The sequence below is a fragment of the Spermophilus citellus genome (genome assembly GCF_964194105.1).
Source record: "Spermophilus citellus genome assembly, chromosome: 18".
NCBI classification, from domain to species: Eukaryota; Metazoa; Chordata; class Mammalia; order Rodentia; family Sciuridae; genus Spermophilus; species Spermophilus citellus.
In genome coordinates, this window is record NC_138200.1 from 37,145,670 (window position 1) to 37,166,983 (window position 21,314).

At 39.4% G+C, this 21,314-nt stretch overlaps 2 protein-coding genes across 10 annotated transcripts in view; one reads left to right on the top strand and one right to left on the bottom strand.

Annotated features, from left to right (window-relative positions):
• Nucleotides 1–5,526, top strand: part of ADCY7 (adenylate cyclase 7) — a 55,526-nt gene extending 50,000 nt beyond the window's left edge. For 7 of the 8 annotated variants that reach the window (XM_081274943.1, XM_081274940.1, XM_081274939.1 and 4 more), the window contains 4 exons: nucleotides 665–769; nucleotides 1,028–1,142; nucleotides 1,681–1,805; nucleotides 2,025–5,526. In XM_081274943.1, coding sequence (XP_081131069.1) covers nucleotides 665–769; nucleotides 1,028–1,142; nucleotides 1,681–1,805; nucleotides 2,025–2,171 — 492 coding nt within the window. In that variant the 3' untranslated portion in view covers nucleotides 2,172–5,526. Of the gene's footprint in view, nucleotides 1–664; nucleotides 770–1,027; nucleotides 1,143–1,680; nucleotides 1,806–2,024 lie in introns of those variants that run through there. The other variant, XR_014019725.1, reaches the window with a different exon arrangement.
• Nucleotides 5,527–5,663: 137 nt separating this feature from the next.
• The window catches only part of BRD7 (bromodomain containing 7), a 36,554-nt gene continuing 20,903 nt past the window's right edge, over nucleotides 5,664–21,314 (bottom strand). The window contains exons 7-17 of one of the 2 annotated variants that reach the window (XM_081274948.1): nucleotides 17,557–17,741; nucleotides 16,446–16,569; nucleotides 15,744–15,819; nucleotides 13,554–13,661; nucleotides 12,877–13,012; nucleotides 10,926–11,037; nucleotides 9,487–9,543; nucleotides 7,073–7,187; nucleotides 6,623–6,766; nucleotides 6,266–6,409; nucleotides 5,664–5,887 (exon numbers count right to left, since the gene is read on the bottom strand). In XM_081274948.1, coding sequence (XP_081131074.1) covers nucleotides 5,826–5,887; nucleotides 6,266–6,409; nucleotides 6,623–6,766; nucleotides 7,073–7,187; nucleotides 9,487–9,543; nucleotides 10,926–11,037; nucleotides 12,877–13,012; nucleotides 13,554–13,661; nucleotides 15,744–15,819; nucleotides 16,446–16,569; nucleotides 17,557–17,741 — 1,263 coding nt within the window. In that variant the 3' untranslated portion in view covers nucleotides 5,664–5,825. The remainder of the gene's footprint in view (nucleotides 5,888–6,265; nucleotides 6,410–6,622; nucleotides 6,767–7,072; nucleotides 7,188–9,486; nucleotides 9,544–10,925; nucleotides 11,038–12,876; nucleotides 13,013–13,553; nucleotides 13,662–15,743; nucleotides 15,820–16,445; nucleotides 16,570–17,556; nucleotides 17,742–21,314) is intronic. The other variant, XM_081274949.1, reaches the window with a different exon arrangement.

Consider the following 21,314-nt stretch of genomic DNA (forward strand, 5'->3'; position numbering starts at 1 on the left):
AGCATGCATGAGGCCCTGGGTTCCATCCCAGCACCAAACAACACAACATGAGGCGGCTTCCCTGGGGAGGGGAAACAAAGGAACATATCTGCCGGGTGCGATGGCACATGCCTGTAATCCCAATGACCAGGAGGCTGAGGCCTCCAGAAGATCACAAGTTGGAGGCCAGCCTGGGCAACTCAGTGATGCCCTGTCTCAAAATAAAAAGGGCTGAGGATGTAGCTCTGTGGTAGGATGCCACTAGATTCAGAACTCAGTAATGCGAACACATTTGTCTTTCTTGTTTTACTTGGCAAATGCTTTGCCAAGATATTAATCTCTGCGACAGGCAGCTTGCTAACATTAGATTCAGGTTCTTATTGAACAGGCTGATTTCTAGTTGTGCCCAATGCTATTGGCTGTTTCAGAGGACTGTTTGGGTCCAACTCTGCTGGAGACAACTAATCCACCTTCCTAAAGCAGCTGTGTGTTCGATGCTTTAAAGGGTTGAAGAAAGCTGACAGGAATGGAAGGGGTGAGGGAGGCAAAGGGACGCCATGTATAAGACTACACTTAGTTCAGAGCCTCAGAGACATGACCACTTAAGTGGGGAGGGAGGAGGGTCACATGTTCTTTCTTAGCACCTGGGTGCCTGAGGCTGCAGTGTGCCTCCCTTTGTCTGCAGCTGCTGTTAAAGCCCAAGTTCAGTGGCGTGGAGAAGATCAAGACCATTGGCAGCACCTACATGGCAGCTGCGGGGCTCAGCGTCCCCTCAGGGCATGAAAACCAGGTACTCAAGCCCCAGGAGGGAATGCCATCTTACTACTTAAAGGAGATGCCTTCCTAACACTCCTGTCCTGTGAGGGATGGGCAAAGGAACTTCCATGGCTCAGCATGGAGATCTTGACTGTGGGACAACCCTCTGCCCATAGTGGCCACTGTTGGAATTCACACTGATGCTGGGTACACCAATGCCCACAAGCCTGATGGTCGAGGGATCTGTGGAAGGAATGGTGGGGAAGGACTTTGCATGCTCTGTGCCCTGCAGGACCTGGATCGACAGCATACCCACATAGGTGTCATGGTAGAATTCAGCACTGCCCTGATGAGCAAGCTGGATGGCATCAACAGGCACTCCTTCAATTCCTTCCGCCTCCGAGTTGGTGAGCATCCGGGTGGGCCAGGATTGGGAAGATGGTGCAGCTCCTGCTTAAGCAAGCCCTCTCTCAGTCTGCATGGCCAAGCTGCACTGGCCATCACATTATTAAGTTCCTGAAATCCCTCTGATCTGATGAGCCTGGCAGCTGCATTATTATCCTGACCTTTGCATATTGCATGTATAGTTACCTCTGGAAGTTTTCACAGCTGTAAAGAGGTGCCCTTAAAATACACTAAGAACAAAGCAAAGTTATTAAAGCTAACTGGTGACTACTAGCTCAGGATTGGCCTATTTACTTGTTGTTAAAAGGGAGACTGGCAGGTACTAGAAAAGTGTTAGCAACAAACCCAGACTTCCTGTCTTGGAGAATCTGAACAAGAACAGGCCAGGGCTTGCCTTTCTTACATTCCAAGGGCCATATCACATTGCAGACTGTTTTGTTAACCCTTTCTGTGGTTGGGGGACAATTCTGTGGCTTCCCCTAAGGGCAGAGGCCTGAGGCTTTGCCTTTGTGATCAGCCAACTGTAAACATTACTGGCAGGCATAAACCATGGGCCTGTGATTGCTGGAGTAATTGGGGCACGAAAACCTCAATATGACATCTGGGGAAACACGGTCAACGTTGCCAGCCGCATGGAGAGCACTGGAGAGCTTGGGAAAATCCAGGTAAGAACCCACTGGGGAGCAGGTGACAGAGGGGGAAGACCCTCCCCAGAGCTGAAGTGTCCTGAGCCTAAAGCCTAAGTCTACCACCACTTCACTGTAACTCTTAGCCATCACCTTCTTCAGAGAAAGCAGACATGCATGCTGCTTGGTGATCAACTTCTATTTGTCCCCATCACCATCTCCCTATTTCTGAGGACCGGGCTTTCTTTTCCTTTTCAGGTTACTGAAGAGACATGCACCATCCTCCAGGGATTAGGTTACTCTTGTGAGTGCCGGGGACTGATCAATGTCAAAGGCAAAGGCGAGCTGCGGACTTACTTTGTGTGTACAGACACTGCCAAGTTCCAAGGGCTGGGGCTGAACTGAGGGCTTCTGGTGTAGCCAGAATGCACTGGGAAGCCAGTTTCCTGCCCTGAGCCAGCCAAGGAGAGACTTGGCCCCATGCCAGTGGCAAAGGCATTCAAACAGGTTGTAGCCGTTGCCACCTCCTGGCCGATGGCTTTGTGTGGCTTCTCTGGGCTTGCACTAAAGGGTCACTTAGACATACACCAGATCCTGCCTGAGTGACTGCTGGGTTGTGACCTGGGGCAGCAGGTGGGGCCTCTGTGCAGTCAGTCTGTAACAGTGTCTAGGTAGATGGAAGAGGATCACTGGGAGGTTGTGCTTGTGACTTTGAGAACTTTGTTCCCAGGGTGCTATGGAGGTGCTCAGAGGATGACTAAGGCAGATATCCACTTTGGTGACCTGTAAGCATGTGCAAGGAAACTCACTTTTTCTAGGTACTTAGCCAAGCCGCCTGGCATGGGCTGGAGCCGCCCTTCTCCCTAGCAGGGCTGGCTCTGGGCTTGTTTTTCACATAAGCATTCTGGTAAATGGAGTTGACGTGTGAAATCGTTATGCTGACACGAAACAAACGGTAGAGAAAACCTGTAAATGACACTTGCTATTTCTTGTCATCTTTGGCATGCATTTGCTTTAAATGGATACATTATTGGGGTTTCATCCTTACTAATGACTTCTCAGACCCTAGACAAAACTCTCCTCCTTCCAGTGAATTTTTTAGTTAATGATTCATGTATGCAAGACTACTGTCCAGTGTCAGTGTGTGGATAAGCTTGGCTGTAGGGACAGAGTTCCAAGGAAAGCAGCTCACAGAAAGCAGCAGTGGCACAGGTTTGTCTCTGAACCAGGCAACCTTGATGCAAGCCTTCTGATCAGGTTCAGTAAGCTGAAAGCCTAGAACGGGGGTACAGTCATGTGCTCCTCCCTGACCACTCATGCATTTTTACCTCTGCCCTGCAGTCTTCACCGGTATCTTGCTTTTCTCAGTATAGTGAGAACCTGCACGACCTGCAGCTCGCGTCTCCCTTTCTTTAGTCTGCATAGCTAACTATGAAGAGCTTTAAAACCAGAGGATCTACTTTTCATGAGATGTGTCGAAGTTCCTATTCCTGGAAGCCAGCCCCTCATAAATGCTGAGATGTTCTTGCTCTAAACCAAATGAGTCTTGACGCCAGCTTTGTGAAATGGCGTCTTATGGTGCTTCAACTCCACAGGGAGCCAAAGAAGTCTACCTGTTTCAAGGTGAGAAATAACCAAACTGCCTGCTCCTGCTCGGAAATGACTTCACTGCTACCTTACAGCCAGAGCCTCCCTAGGATCCAACACCACTGAGTTTCACTACATTGCAGGAGATCCATAACTAAAAGTCATCCACAACCCCCGCTCCTGCCCCTGAAGTTATTCATAAAATCTTACTGGAGCCTTCAAAAGATTATACAGGGTTGCAGCAGTGACTTACCAGCTAGGTTTACCCATGACTGGAGATCCTGGATGCTGCTGCCACCCTTATTGAAGAGCAGCGTATAGCCAAGTGGTGTTGGAGGGGATCAAAATGTAACCTGTCTGCTGTGTTGTCTTGTGGGGCTTTATCTGCCTGAGGAAGGCGGGGGGCTGATCTAATTTGTAAAAGGTGCTGGGGTGGGCTTGTGGCAGTCTGATGTATTGCATACAATCGGAATCAGTATGCATTTGTTATAAGAATTTGCTTTCTGAAGGAATTTTCTGACAAAAATGATGGTAAGGGAAAAAAGCCTTCTTTGACCCTGACATTTCAAGTAAGGGCTGATTTCAGGTGAATACTATACTGAAATCTGTGTTCTCAAAACCTAGCAGTGTCTAGAGCTCCCCTGAAGAATCCAGAAGGTTTATATTGCTGATGAAAGGTAGACATGTCAGTACACTGGCCTCAAATTTCTACTTTCAATATTCAAGTTACTTTTTTCCTTCAGGAACAGAATCCCCAGACAGAAGTTTTCAATTAAAGTGTTGTGCTCAGATAAGAATATTTTAATGTTCAGGTTGTGACCATAAAAATCACTTGCAGTTTTTTTTTTTTTTAAATCTGATAGGAATAAATATCTTTTCTATGGGTTGAGCACTTGCTTAAAAATTTCTACTAAGGCAGCGTCACTGCTACCAAAAATTAACACTGACGTCTTCTGATTTACTTACCAAGGAAATTTCCCAACAAAACAGATGATCATTACCCACTGTATACTTTGTGTATATAATAGGTCTTTGTACAGAAATTTGCTCACAGTGCATGCAAATAACAAGGATTTGTTCTGTATATTGAATATTTGTAGATCTATAATATTTGCTTTAAATCTTTTATTTTTGTAAACTGCCAGTGGTAGGCTGCTTTTCATACATTAAATTAGCAATATGGAAAACCTGAACGTCTCAAGGTGTTCTGATTCAAAATATCCTTTTGATCTTTAGGAACTTACTTAAGCCAAGTAGATCTAAGTGAAGGATGGTCCAAAATTATATTTTAGAAATAAAACACATGATTTAAAAAAAAAAAGTTCAAATAGGTTTTTTTAACTTTAACACAAACTAGGTCATGTTTTAACTTCCTCAAGAGAATCAATTTTCCTTTACAAAATGGATTTTCTGAGTTTTTACAGAACTCTGTATTGAACTTTATGCTATGTTTTTTTATTTCATTTTTACAGTGCTGGGGATCAAACCAAGGGCCTTGAGCATGCCAGGCAAATGCTCTCCCACTGAACTCCACCCCATCCCTAATTGCCTTTTAGTTTAGACAGTTTACATTCAGAAAAATCACCATTCATTTCAGCCTAGTGGCTGGTGACAGAGGGGTGGTGTTTCATGGTCTCTGCTTGGTATGTGACCTTTGTATTTTTGATAAAAATGATTATTAGTTTAGGGGCACTGCTGAGACACAGGTGATCTTTGAGAAACAGGAAATTAACTTCCTTTTAAGTTTGATAATTCCCTGATCTATTCTGGGATGATTTAGTATCTTATTTGGTTTATCCTTTAGCAGTTCCCAATTACTAAAAAATGAAAAACAAGAAAATCAGTGTTATAAATCTCATCTGCTTATTCTAAGGGGTGTGGGGCACCTAATTACCACACAAGTACATCATTCCCATCAGGTATGCAGGGAGCACAGCACATCCTAAAATTATTTTAAGGATTTGTTTTCATGGTATAATGATGGAAAATCTTCACTGGATGGGGCTATTGAAAAAAGTATTAGCACTATTCTGAAAGAATGCTGCCTAGGTATGCAATAGCCCAAAGCCATATTGCTTCTTCTGAAGGCCACTTTAATCAAGATGGAATCTGATAGGTTAGGAACTATTGGTCTTGATTTCTTTAGTGGGGAATTAATTATGGAAAATGTGAAATATGAGGGATTTTGATTATTTTGAGGACTTTCTTTTTAAGGGATGACCATGAAAAAGGCTTTCCAAGATTTCCTATCACATCCTCAGATATACTCTGGGAAAAGGCCAAGAGGTAACTTAGCTGATATGCACAGTATTCTTCTCAGATTCAGCTTTATTACCTAATAGAAGTTCAATCTCTGGAACATTAAAATTAACTGTTCCAAAGTTTAATTAAAAACACAATTTACAAATAGTTAATATCTTCTCAAATGCATTTTCAAGTTCAGAATGAAAAAAATATATACATAATATATAATCAAATACCAGTGGCTTCAGGTCCACACTCAGCAACATCAGTCTTCTTAGGTTCTTCAAAATCTGAAAGACAATACCACATCACTAAGTTTTTTTCCTTTTAATTAAAAATGGGAAGTGAAGACAAAGCTAGCATTGAGTAGACTGTTGATAGCCCTCTGTATCATACTCAAGGATAGAGAATAGGTGGCATTATTAGGTCATCATTGTAAAGTAAAAATAGATTTATACCTTAAAATCAGACAGACAAGGTCCTAGTTTAACTTAGTATAGGGCACTTGCCTAGCATGTGTGAGGCCCTGGGTTCTATCTTTAATGACAAAAACCCTCGACATATTCAAAAAATCCCAGAGAAACCTTTCCAATGCTATCTCTAGGGAATGGACTGAGATGTTCCTTTTACTTGCACCTCCCACACTCACAGGGAAACAGGGTACGTACCTTCTGTTAAATCTACGAAGTTATTCTCTATGATGGGGGAAGGAATGGAAATCCCCATTGCTTTTCGAACTCCATACATGCTTACAATGTCACCTGGAGTTACTTGCTGGGCAAGTTCTTTAAGATTATTGGTCACCTGTTCAGCTAGAAATAAAAACAGTTTCAGGCATTGAAAAGCAGTTTATTCAGATAATTAAAAAAATAAATAAAAAAATACAACAGAACATGAATGCATTAATGCAAAAAACACACTTTCCATGGTATTCATTCCAGAGTCACTTTATAGTGATGTCATTACTTGGAAGTATTTTCCTTTAAGCAACCCTCAACTCTCCTCTTACTGGAGGTGCTACATACCGAGGTGCATTTCTCTGTATGATGGACCCAAAAGACAGATCATATTGGGAGGGGGTCTGGTGCTCAGCCGCTCATTCTGAGCTTCCTGAAGCTCCCTGAGCAATCTCGTGGTATCATCGAGTTTCCTCTGGAATACTTCAGCCTCTGTAAGGTAAGAAGAACACAACACACTCAGGAAAACGTAGGCATACTTGTGTTTGATCTTATGTGATATTTAAAAATGAGTCCAGTGCTTCAAGGCTTACTATTTATTGGTTAGACTTCTCCCCTCAAAGAAGTAATGTCCCTCCAATGAAACCAGTACCACAGCCATGTTTTACTCTTTGTTTAACTTGGCTGTGCAAGATCTTGCTGTGGTGAGTGGCTTGGTTAATTTGTACCAACGTGGCATTGGTCTTGACTGACTGTGATGCACAGTATTTCCAACAACCTACGGTCTGCGACCCTCACCTTCAGAGTCAAAGACTTCAATTGGAGCGCCAAAGTTTGTTACTGCTTTGAGTGCTGTGAGCCTGTCGTGAGTGCCAGAGTCCAATCGCCCTGCTGGCTCTACTTCTGTAATCTGCTTCAAAAGAAAAAAGGAAGTTATTTGAACTTGCTAAGCCATGAGAGTGCTAAGTAAAAATTAGTAAGATGGCTATGTTTATAGGCAGTTATTTTACTTTGTTATGTCAGAGTTATCATTTTGATGACTACTAAAAATGTCTCCCCAGCATACCATTTTAAAATGCTATTCCCAAATTTCAGCAAAATAAGAGTCCATAAATCCACGTTTTTCTGTAATGTAATGAAGTCTCATACGGTTTGCAGCATTTGCTTCATATGGCAACCATTCCACAGATAAAGTAATGAGAAATTACCTAAATTATGAAGTACTTTTATCTGATGTCTCTGAGACTCAAAAGTCCAATGTTTCGGCCCACCCAGTCCATACACTTGCATCTCTATAGTACATCTTTAATATAAGATGCTTCCTGGGTCTTGTCCAGGACCCAAAGCTAGGCTATTGGGATTGCATGGAAAAAACAAAATCTTATGCAGGGTGGAGTTTTATTTTTGGATGCTAAGACTCAGAGTTTCCATAACCTCAACACTATTTTTGAGGAGTACATCAATCCAGATAATAAGTAACCAAAAGCTGGTGATTCCATTTATGTTTGGTATTGTAGTCCAAATGCAATTTAAAAACCTGACTTCTCTACCTCATATATACGGGCAGAAAGTGTACAGTGGAGAAAAACTACAACCTGGAACTGGTATTATGGTTTGCCATTTCAGCTGGATAATCTTTTTTATTTCTTAACCAACTTCCTTTCCCAGTCTTCAAAGATTTTTCACTCTTGTTCCCTAAGCACACGATCTTTCTTGGCTCCTTCCCTGAAAACAACATGGCTGTGTAAATAACAGCTTTATCTCTATTATTCTCTCAGAGAACTCAAGTCTGTACAATTTTTTTTTTTGGTGGTGTTGGGGATTGAACCCAGGGCCTTGTGCATATGTGAAGCAAGCACTCTACCAACTGAGCTATATTCCCAGCCCCTGCACAATCTTAAATCTCCATTTAACCCAATTTTCTTCCACTTACTTAATTCACCAAAGTCTACCTTTGGCCTCTACCATTGTACTGAGATTGCTCTGATCAAGATTACAAATACAGGGCTGGGGATGTGGCTCAAGCGGTAGCGCGCTCGCCTGGTGTGCGTGCGGCCCGGGTTCGATCCTCAGCACCACATACCAACAAAGATGTTGTGTCCGCCGAGAACTAAAAAATAAATATTAAAAAAAAAAAAAAGATTACAAATACACTTGTGGGCCTCCTGTTCTTGGGTTTCCATGGCATTTGATATTGCAAACTCTCTCCCTGCTTCGCATTCTTCCATGGTTTTCCTTCCTGACTCAACTACTGGTCTTCTCTAAGGTTCTGTCCTTCAACCTTTTTCCACGTTCTCCCTGTAGTCTCTAATGACTGAAATAAATTCCACCTTTACACCAACAACTTCCAGATCCAAACAACAGCCCAGATTTTCAAGTGCCAGGCCCATACCTCTGGCAATGTCCTCATCACACTTGTCACATCTGAAACCAAATATGACTTCTTTCCCTGTCAAAGTTGTGCTCCTTTTCCTGCACGTCCTATGAGTTAATAATACTATCACCAATATCAGGAACTAGGTAATTTTAATTTTCATCCCACTGCATTTCCCAAATCTTATTCTTTATTTTTTAGTTGTCAATGGACCTTTATTTATGTGTAAATGGTGCTCAGAACCGAACCCAGTGCCTCACACATGCTAGGCAAGTGCTCTACCACTGCCACAACCGCGACCCCCCATCCTTATTCTGTTCCTTTATATTGGTATGCTAGTTTAAGTCACTATATGGCATTTCTAGGATAAGATTTCAGCTTCTCAGCACTATAGAGAAAACTTCATCATGGGGTCCTCACCTACACAGGCTTACCACCTGTCCTCCCCAGGGACTGCTGGTCATATTTTCTGAGCTTGCTGTGCACATGCCCTCCTCTCTCAGATTCATCTGTCACATTCACTGTCAGATACCTGCTCCAGATATCTGACCCCACTGCTGGGAGACGCCTTTGCATCCTGCTAGCCCTGTTCAGAGCTACCTGACCAGTGAGCTCCTCCACCCTGAGTGTCCACACCCCATGCACTCACTCCATGTAAACTGGTTTTGATTCCATTGTTTACATGCCTGAATACCTTACAAGTACTGCTAAGCTCCACAGGCCAAAATAAGCTTTTCTACCATAGGTAATACTGAATTTTTACTTTAAAATATATCACTTAGGTCTTTTAGCTTATTCTTCATTTAAACATTTCTTGAAAAGAATAAAATATAATCACCTCCATTTCTTTTGCTGTGTCAAGTGCCCTAGCCTGGCCTTCATCTTCAGGCAATGACTGTAAGAATAAAGAAAAACAACATTTTAAGAAAAAAAGTATGGATTGACAAATAGAGAAATGAGAAAACAAAGTTTTGTGGCAAGAGAAAAGAAATTAGAGTGTCTATTATTAGAATATAACTTTTTAAATAAAAACAAATTAAATGTAATTAGCATTTTGAGAGTACTGAGTTGTTGTACTTTTATTGGTGATGCTGAGCTCCATGCCTGATCAAAAACCTATCCATATATTTAAGAAGGTGTTTGGTAAATAGCTTATAACTAAATAAATGGAATCTGTTTTTAACAATAGGTTAAGTCTCTTACAAGAAAGGAACTCTAGGGACTACTGGGTAGCAATCAAGTAATATTCTCAGACAGTAGAGAATTATTGTAAAATATGCAAATGTTAACAGAGAATATAGTTAATTCCTATAATCCTACCTGTTAAGAGATTATGCACACGTAAACCATGGAAATATGCATCATGGACATCAATTAAAATTTTACCTTTCTTTGAAAGGTTGTATTGTGATATAACTAATTTCCAATTTCTAAAAATCATAAACAATGTATCCTCATATAAATCTCTTATTTTCTAGGATAAACTATGAAAAGAGGAACAGCTGGATCAAAGGGCAGAAAAATTACATTTTGAAATATATTGCCAAAATCATCAAAGGAACGTTCAAGGATCACAAGTGCCAGGCCCTAAGCAATTTAGCGAGACCCTGTCTTAAAATAAAAAGGACTAGGGAGGTAGTGTGTGTAAAGCACTCCTGGAATCAATCCCCAGTACTTAAGAAAAAGAGAGCAATGATTTCCAAGACGTGTAGGGTCCTCTAATTATAATGACAAGAACATTCTGAAAATACACTCTCCTATACATCAGTAGGGACAGATTCTGGTTCTAATTTTTGAGCTAAGATTGAATTACTCCATATTATGAACTGAGACAGATTATAAGTGTTAATAAAAAACAGTAATAAGGCAGTTTTTACTTTCTAACCCAAGGTTCCTACCACTAGGCTATTAACTGTATAGTAAGGAAAAGGGCATTTCCTATTGTTTTAGTGAACCTAGTTTCAAGCCAGTGAGAAGACTTTCCCCTTTTTTGTTAGGGTACACAGTACCCACTGACTTCTGAGTTGTAAACCCCAGTTTAGAATCCCACATTCCCAAGATCAGGAGATATTACATGTTCTGCCCTTCCCAGGTCCTGGTAGCTGGTGACTCCTTTCCGCTCATTGTCTTCCCCCATGGCCTCCACCCAGGCTGGGTTGTCTGGGAGGGCCATGGAGTTCAGCTGTCACACTAGCTAATCCTTGGTTTCATAACACTGAATGACTAATGTTTCTGAGCCAGTAATAAATCGTCCTGTTTCTTTAGCAGCGTTCTTACCGTCTCCAACTCCTGTAGGGTCCTGGAATGCCCTCCTTTTGTTAAAACATCCAGTAAACTATCTGCCATAACATATGGATAATCTTGGCACGTGGCCAAAAACTCATGGATGCTGAAAAAGAGAGAGTTAAGAAAGTCACTTCTGCATGAATCATCTCCATTGTTAATCCTTCTGTCATAACCAACTGTTTCCATTAGATGTCCTTGGTTTATACATCATGATATAAAACTTTCTCTCTAGAAGCAAGACTATACTTACATATTTACCAGTAATAAATTCATTGTCACCAGAGAACTTAAACAATATCAAGATCACAGTGAAAATGAAATTATTCTGAAGGCTCTCCAAGGAAAAATGAGACCTCAGAGATAGCTCAGTCCTTGGGGCTTTGTGTACTTCCCTTTCACACCCTGTCCCCTTACAGATATCGTTCACCTCAGAATTTTCATGTGTACTAAACTGTCCAAGTCACACCTGGGTTTGACTGTCTCACCAGCATCTCAAGCTCATGCACTGAAAGCCGCAATGCTGAATCCCAAGCAATGCTCTAAGGCCTTCCCCTTCTCAGCATGTTTCTTCAGTGAATGGCAACTACATCTTTTAAACTAAGTCTGAAAATGCTGGACTCATACTGTCCTCTCTCTCTCATACCCCACTTCAGCCAGCTGAGAAATCCTACTAATTACTGATCCTTTCTTAACACCTCAATGGCTACTCCCCTGGCCCATTTCTCATCTGGTTTATGACAGCAGTCTCCCAACTTCTGCCTAGTGGGTGGAATCTATTCTCCACACAGAAGCCAGAGGAACCCTTTTAGAATTATAAGCTCACAATCTACCAGTGGACTCTCATCTTATTTAAAACTCCAAGTCCAATCTATTCTCACCTATTACCTCTCTGACCACTTTCCCCTTCACCCTAGCATTCTATCTTCCTTTTTCTTTCTCCAAAGCAATGTCACCATCTGACAGGAGGGCACAGGACTCTGACACTATTCTTTCCCCGTGTGGAATTCCCAGCATCTAGAAGAATGCTCACCACATAGTGGGCATGCACTGCCTATTTGTGGAATGTATAGAATAATAATAATAAAAAAAAATCTGTTTAAGCTGCTGAAGTCTAAGTATACAGATGGCTTGATCTGAAACAGCCAATCTCTAACTTAGGGACCTACCTATAAAAACAGCAAAACCACACATTTCTGTACAAGTAAACAGACTTTCCCTTTATCAGAAAACCAGGGAACTGGTTAATCTTTAGTGTCAAGTTCTTTTACATAATAACAGTTTACAAGGTACCAGTGCTGAGAAGGAAATATCCAAGCTCAATGCCTCACACTAAGCCACAGTCCTGGTAAATCAGCACCGTATCTCATTATGTTAATAGGATGTAAAGTGTTCAGTATCCTAAATAGGATCACAGAAGTTACTGTCCCACAGAAAAATGCAACAAGGGATGGATGAATGTAACTGCAATGGTCTGTATGGTAGACCACGGGTAGGTGCATGGTAGGCAAACAAGCTTGTATTGGGTTGCCTTAGGAATCAAGTCATCGTGTCCTATGCCTCAGAGCTTGGGGAAAACGTGCCGTAGGTTTCCAAACTGATCAACTGTGGAACATAACTCATTGACACACAAAATGTCACAGTACAGCCACATGAAACACATCAACATTCTGAGGTAACAAGCTCCTAAACTTTTGTTATTAATCAAGGTACACAGCATCTGGTTTCTGTAAGAAACATATAAGAAGGACATATGTTCTCTTTAAAATATTTTGTTTCCATCAAAGGAAGGCAATTATGGGTCTATTATTGTCAACTTAAAAAAATTACTGAGCACATTTTCTACCTTTTGGATAACTTTGTAAGTCTATCCACAAGTCACATATTGTATATTAATATTTTAGAGAAATGTTGTGTTCTGAACATTGATTAACTAGTGACTCACCTGAAATCACTTGGAAGGTCAGAGTCTTCTCCATAGGTTGAGTAGATTAAATCAGAATCATCCTTGCTGATATTTGCAAATGTGGAGTCATAATGTGGGGCATAAGAACTGTAGGGTCCATAATTCAAGTATAACACTGTTGAAAAAATTAAACACATTATTACAATACTATTTTTTAGTTTATATGACAATCTAATTTCTTACTTTAATAAAAGTTTATTCTCTTCTAACTTTTACTACTTCACTGATTCGTATACAAATCTAAGATATAGATGGTAAAATGGTTGTTATATATTATTATATTATTTAGAGATAATAAGAAAAAAGGCTCACAGCACAGACATGATTTTTTTTCTGAATATTTTTGATCTTTATTTGGTTGAATCCATGGGTATGGCATCCACAGACACAGAGGGATGACCCTACCTGTGAAGTTGCAATTCAAGTGAATTATTTTCCACAAAGGGAGAGGAAAAATAGAAAGAACAAAACTCATTTTGAATACTAATACCTAGTTTTCTAGTTTCTTTTGAAGTTAATGAAATATCTAATTTATATTGCAAAAATACCACCAAGAGAGCTGGTGAATAAAGCAATGAATGGTAATTATGTTTCCTTTCTCTAACTCCCTGAAGCAAGAGTAGAGAAAAAACTTGGCAACTGTGTAGAAGCCTCACCTGGGGTTACTTTGTTCCTTTTATCCTCTTTGAACCCCTGCAAGGTATTCACTCCAGACTGAAGTCTTCCAGTTGTCATTCCCAGTCTTACAGGGCAGTAGCCTGGTTCTGAGACATAAAACCAAGTACAATGAAGGAGGCATACATGGGAAAAATCCATAGGGTATTCTGCTGAGTGCTTTCATGTACTTCATCTTGTCTACACGATTGTGAAGGAGCTGGGTAGCTCTTACTATATTCACTTTTAAGACAAGTAAATTTCAATTCAGAATGGCAGGATTGTGGACCTGAGACCAAAAATCTGGACCTTTTCATCATACTCCATTGCTTCCTAGAATTCTTTACAATTTTGTTATACTTCATCTTTAAAGATAAGATTTTGCTGGGGAGGGGGAGGGTACTGGGGACTGAACCCAGGTGCACTTTACCACCCTTTGTGTATATGCGTGTGAATATATGTTACACACACACACACACACATATATATATATATATGTGTGTGTGTGTGTGTGTGTGTGTGTATATATATATATATATATATATTTTTTTTTTTTTTTTTTTAATTTTGAGACAGGTTCTCACTAAGTTCTGGTCTCAAACTTTCAATCTTCCTGCTTCAGTCTCCCAAGTCGCTAATTATAGGCATGCAGATTTAACACAGATTTAAAAGCTGGGTCTTTTAATGTTAAGAAGATGGAGGGAAAAGAGTAGGAAGGTTAGAAAAGACTAAGTAAAGGAAAAATACCTGGATTAAAAATAAGAGCTCATAATGCATTAAGGATAAATTAATGTCTGTAACAGGTATACTTTTACTGTAATGACACATAGCCTTTAAAAAATGTGATCTTGGTAAACCAGGAATGAATTCCTGTACTGGAACTGGGAATATATGATATAGGCAGAGATCATGAGGAGGGCACCTAGCAGGATGATTTCAGGAGAAAAGTGGTCCCCAATAATTTCCAATAGAAAGAGTGATTTCTCTCCTAAAGCTGGTTTGAGGTTATTGCCACAAGTGATCAGTGGGATGAAAGCACCTGTAAAAAACTTCAAACACTGAAATCAGAAGACCCTATCTTCTTGGTGAATCATCTGCAATATGTCTTCCTAATATGTACTGGCACCTCCACCGGGAGGTTAAAGCTAAGATAATGAGCAGGCTGTCTTCCACCTTAAACCAGCCAAGTGGCCTCTTGAGAGAGTGGCTGGTTGTATGTGTGACTCAAGTTAGCTTTGGCCATATCTGATTATGCCCACAGGAGCAGGAAACCAGACTGAGAGCAAAGACCAGACAAAGAAACGGGTACATCTCAGGGAGTCACTTAAATCCAGTTAGCTGCATTTTCCCTCACCAGATTTTCACCACAGCTACACTACAAAGAGCAATGTTTTCAATGCTGTGGCATCTTTTGTGGCCCAAAACCATAAAACTCTAGTATGAAAAGTTCACATGAAAGGAAAACATGAGTCTTGTTAAGAAAATGCATTCTGGCTCCCTTTCTTCTAGTGATGTTTAGGGAGCATTAATATTAACAGACTTGCCCACTTAGTCTTCAGCTGCATTAAGCCCTTCCCTGCTTTAGGTTTTTTTCACCTGTGGTTCAGACAGTCTGTTACCTGTTCCTTTGTCCCTTACTTGCTTAAATATCATCTCCTAAGTAAGTCCTCTGGGACCCCCAAACACTTGGGAGGAACTTTCTCTTATATACAATCATGGCTGATCTATTCCTCTCCAGTACTTTGTTCATGACAGACAAGTGTGTAGTATTTACTACAGACATCTCCTTATATAATTAGTTTGCATACCCTCCTTCCACCACCCACAGAATCTAAGGGGAAGGGACCCGTCTCTTCTGTTTTGCTCCCCACTACACTCCCAGCTCCACCTATAGTTCCTAAGACAGTGCTTTGCCACAGTAAAGACTATTAGAGACTATTTCCTAAAGTGTAGGAATTGTGTCATTACCAATTTCTGTATTCCCAATTATCTTTCTTCTAACATTATAAAAATGGGTATTTGTTATATAAATTAACACTAAGTGAAGGCAAGCCATTATCATGAAATGCATGATGTCTAATTCTTTGTAGATAACGATATGGTTGAATTTAGGTTTGCAACTTTAAGATGTTAACCCAGATTACTTTTGCCAAATAGCATAAAGTTCATGTGCAGTGTTGCTGTGATCCTACCTCCTACAATGGGATCCACAGGATGGAGAAGTCCCAATGTTGTTGTTCCATCTGGTTTTCTTCTTTCAAATTCGCACTGTAATGACCCAAAATATTCAAATGGAATTAAGTTTTATCTATTTCCCACATAAAAGAAGCACACTAGAAAGCCTTGCTTTAATCAAAGTAACATTATAGGTGTCTATTAAACTCAAATATTGACTTTCACACCTGTCTTCCATGTATATAGGTGTTGACAGGCTTGACAGTTCGAAGGTAAGGACATCTCAGAATTTTAAAGGACTGTGTAGATTATAGAAGGCCACCTCCTGGTTCTCCCCAACTCTCAACAAAGGAGAATACTGCAGACTGGAGAAGGGGAGTGACTTGCTCACTCAGGTCTGAGTCCACTTGGTGTTTGACAATGTGCTCAACAGTATGATTTTAAAGGGCCAGGATATAAATGTTTTCTTATAAGTTTAAAATATGTGGTTCACTTTCTAATTTTGGAGCACATTAAATTCACTGGAAAATACAAACAATAAAACAACATCCTAGCAAAAGAGGACACACAGTAATCATAAACTTTACAAACATATTCTTTTTCTTCTGAGTGTTCCAGTGATGAAGAGCTCTATGGCAGCATGAATTAAAAACACAGAAGAAATTTAAAGCTAACAGTTTTAGAGGCTCCAAGTTGGTGGGGGAAGAAGAGTCCCTTACCTGACTGTTGGCTGGCCGCCGGGTCAGCTTCCCACCAGACTCCTGGACGGCCCGGTCAATCTGCTCCTGTTCCCTTTCCAAGTTGCTGCTTCTCCACTTATCTTCAAGCACATCTTTGTCTTTCCTAAAACACACATTAAATTAAAAAATATAAGTAAGACAAAACATCAAAATGAATTCCAAATATGAATATAGTAAGTGGAGACATCTGCACCACTGTCACTATTTAAGCTTTGCTCTCTAATGACCTGATAAGTTCCTTAATGATGCACAAACAGGAAGACAGACCTAATATAGTGATTACTTCCCTCCACAATTTTTGTCCAGTGTTACTTGTCTGAAATGTTTTTTTGGGTACATTAACAAAAATGAATTCTACTTCAGATATTACCTTGAAAGGGAGGGAATATATAGTTGTTTAAATTCAATTTTTAAAAATTTAAACAGAAAACAAGACATTTGAAATGGGTAAACCTTAGAAACAACAAAGAAACTTGTCACATATTTACTTTCTTTTTATTCTGATGGGAGAAATCCCAAAGTGCTAATGTGGGCCCTCCCTGAAGTTCACAGTGCGGTGCTGGGCAGTCAGGGCTGTAAGCAAGTGGATATGCCTGCTGTTCAGCTATTCTGGACAGTGCCAGGAGGACCAGAGGCTTTACTGCTCCCACTAGCTGACGTTTAGTGGAAAACATGCACACATCTCAGTGACAGCCCATCTGTCTAGGAAGGCACTCTAAGTGTGCTTATGCTGAACTCCTTTCTCATTAGGAATGAGGTTATAAATACACATTTTTTTCCCTGAAATAAATAGTTCTATTTAAATAAATTCCCTGACAATATGAGTTCCTAAAGATTATTTATTGGCTTTAAAAATAATTTAGTAAGAATGTATATTCAGAACTGTTTACTGAACTGTCTGGACAACTCCATTCAGTGCTCTCTATGAGAAGGAGGTAACATCAGATGATCCAAATGGACATTCATACAAAGCAACAGCCACCGATAGACTGGGACTTATCTTCCCAAGTTAGGCTCGAATCAGTATTCCCTCCCCCCTTTCACTAGCTTGAAAATGACTGTTTAACCTTAATATTCCAAAATTCTTTACTTTTTATTGTCCTTATTGGGGCTTTTAAAGGCTTGTGTTTCAGCATCTCCAGAGTCTTCCCGCTCTCGTAACCAGCAGCCGCTGTCTTCCCCACTCTGAGAGGCCTCTGTTCTATCTTTCTGCTTTCGAGTTTTCTGCAAGTCTGCCATGAAGTCTATGCTCTGCTTCAGGCTCTGGATTCTTTCCTAAAAATATTCAAAAATACTTATTGTATGGCTGTCACTGACTTTAAAAGTAATGCATTGTTTTTCCCCAAGAGTTTGCACTCATCCTATCATTAAATAGGGAAGAAAAATAATTAAATGTAATTACACCATAAGAGTATTCTATTTAGGAACCAGGACAATGAAGTCTATTCCTTTAATTCAGATCATTTAATTTCCAATGTAAGAGAAAGCTTTACAACTTTACTGTACCATTAGAAAGTTAACAGAAGAGTGTGAATTAAGACTAAATGTTCTTTGTATTAATGAAATTAAAAAGTAAATTTTAGCTTAATAGTATATTAAAAAGAGCAAAGTAAAAAAGTATATTTAAAGTTTATATTTAATAGACTGGCCTGTCTTTTGAAACTTAAGAATGATTAAGTATTTAAAACATGGAGCATGTGAAGGAGTTTTATAATCTGGTATCCTACAGGGATCACTCATGACTTTGCCATTTTGCTTTGTGTGAAAATGACATGCCTCCGGGAGAACAAATGGTTGCTAGCATAATTCCTTTCTTAGAGTGCATAATGTTCTTACCTATCAACAAACCTTGCTTCTACTCTGTGAAACATGCTTAATTTTCCACTGCAATGATGTGCTGTGAAATTTTCATTGTGGTTAAGGGGTTGAGGTTTCTGGGTAAACTTTAAAGAGGCAAACTTGTTCCTATTGACTGTTCTGCCTTTTAACTCTGAGAGTTGTCACTGGATAAACTACAACAGTAGGGAAAACTTTCACAGAATAATAAAAACTGGAAAGAACTAGAGGTCAAACAAGAAATGCAGCACCGAAGCTCTAAATGACTCACCAAAGGTTACAGAACCAGTGACTAGCATCACACCTCTTGTCACTCATGGGGGCCTCTTCTCATCATGCTATGCTTTACCAGTAACGCAGAATGTGAAGTTCCCCCAAGAACATGCATCCTGCCATTTTTATCGGACTTTTAAAATAATCTTAAAACTATTGAAAAAAACACATTTTACATAGACAAGTAACAATATGAGTAGAGAAAATAAAACCTTAACTGATCATCTAGAAGGAAGAGTGTAACAGGTCTGTCATCCCAATACTATTCTAAGCTATGATAAATTTTTAGCAAATTAGAATTATACTAAATATCTGGAAAAAAATATTTGTTTTAGTTAATAAGTTACAATCAGTTCCCCATAATATCTCATTAAATATTTTTAAAAATGTTTTTAATAGCTATAAAGTATTTAGTCCTATGTAACTATAATGATTTAATAAACCCTATAACTGGACATTAAGATATCCAAATTTCCACTACTACAAGTAAAAGTCCCATAAATATTATAAATAAATCTCTATAGGAATATTTTTCTCTCTTTGGGATAAGTTCCTAAAAGCAGAGGTCAAAGGGAATGAGTATTTTTAAGACTTTTAATACTTACTGCCTTCCAGAAAAGTTTTATCAGTTTATAAAAGTTATAAAGTTTCTTAGAATCCTTGCCAAATTGAATAGTATCATTTAAAAAACCCTGAAAGACCTCAAAAATCCCCTACCCAATTTTACTACATGTCTAATTTTACTACACACTTAAAAAAAATACCTAGCACCTAAAATAGGTTGGCGCCAGGTATGGTGGCACACACCTATAATCCAAGCAACTCAGGAAGCTAAGGCAGGATCATGAGTTCACAGCCATCCTTAGCAACTTAGCAAGGCCCTATGCAATTGAGCAAGATCCTGTCTCAAAATAAGGGCTGGGGATATGCTCAGTGGTAAAGCACCTCTGCATTAAATCCCCAGTACCAAAAGAGCAAAAATGGATTGGCACATAGTAGCTACTAATAAATCATTAAACAACTAAGCTCAGATCACAAAGTTCTAAATAACCTTTTTATTTCCACTTTATATTTTATGAAGCAATAACTACAATAAGAATATTTCTGAACTTTAAAAAACACAACATACACAAAATAAATTCAATTAGAGAAAATTTTCTAAATTTACAAACAAGTCATAGGGAAAAGTACAATAATTTTACTTTGCAAGCATGTCTTTTTCTCCAAATTAAGCATACTGTTGTTTTTTTTTTTTTTAAACACAGAAGAGTTTATTTGTCAGAGCTGACAAATAAAGGCTATCTCACGGAGAAAGGCCAAGCATATTGTTTTGATCCCCAATTTTACAATATTAAATGAAGGAGTCTTTGTCACGAATATAGCTTTTATTGAGTGCTTCTCCCAGACATAATTCTATGAGGTAAGTGATATTACTTCCTTATAGGAAAAAGGCCTAAGGCATACCACTTGTAAATGGTGAGGCTGGGACTTGAACTTTGACCTGTCTGATTCCAAAGTCACTATGTTAAGAATAGTACTGTTTGTACTATCATTTAGAACTCTACTCAAGTTAGTTATTCAGGAAATCAAAAGAATTATTCATCTGTACATTCTTTATAAAAATAACACAACTACTAATAGTCACTATCTGGGTGTAACTGAAAAAAAAAAAAGACAATGACTCTGCTACAATCTTTTCAATGGACATTCAAAAAAACGTTATCTCTGATAACACCATTCACAGAAGGATGTGATGGGCTCTCTTGGGCGTACTTTTATTAGTACAGTTAACTCTTAACAGTTAAGTCTAAATTTAAACATTTAAAAATCACTGCTGTAAGGATCCCTCCCATTTAGGGTGGAGAGAAGAGTCAACAGGAAACTATAACACAGGATGGGTAGGGCTCCTGCACAGGAAGACATCTGAAAAAAAAGGAAGACAACTAAAGGGGGAGAGGGGGGTGGAGAAGAAATGGGGGAGAGAAAGAAAGAGGAGGAGAAGGAGGTGGGAGGGAGAAAGGGGAGAAGTTTACTTTCTGTGCTTCCTACCATCTCAACCCTAGTGAAGTTCAAGAGATATCAGAATCTTTTGCATGTTATATTAACTGCATTAAAGAAAAAAAAAATGGTAAATCAGAGTTGTTAACAAAAAAATTAGACGTTCCCACCAAAATTCAATGTACATATTTTAGAAGGAATAACTGGCTGAATGCACTTTTTTACTTTGAATACAATGACAACAAGCAAGCACTGTCAGGTTTTGAAACTTGGAATGTGACTAAGATTCTGAGCATCTTCCTGTAAAAAGTGGAACAAACATTTTATAGTGTTCTTTTCTGTGCAAATTTTGTCAAAGATGTATCACTGGCTCACATCAGAGTTTCCCAAGTCTTTAGGAAAGGGAGGGAACTGATGTTTAAATATTAGGAGTGCAAATATAATCATCAATCCAAATGTTTTTCTTTCCTTAGTTTAAGTGGATCCAAGAATCTCTCAGAGAGAAGCACACAGACACTCAGACATTAGCACACCAAGGCATATTTTTAAAATATAAAACTGTAATACCAGTGAGCACCATAAAAATCAGAAAACCATATGCAAAACACATGGTTCATTTTTGCCATTCCTTAATTCTCCAGGGCCTGCGCTCAAGCTTTTAATTCAGATTCCTTTCTCCCGTATTGTACCTTGCCCACTCACTTCTTTGCAATATCCTTCCTGTAGCTGGCTGTTATCTTT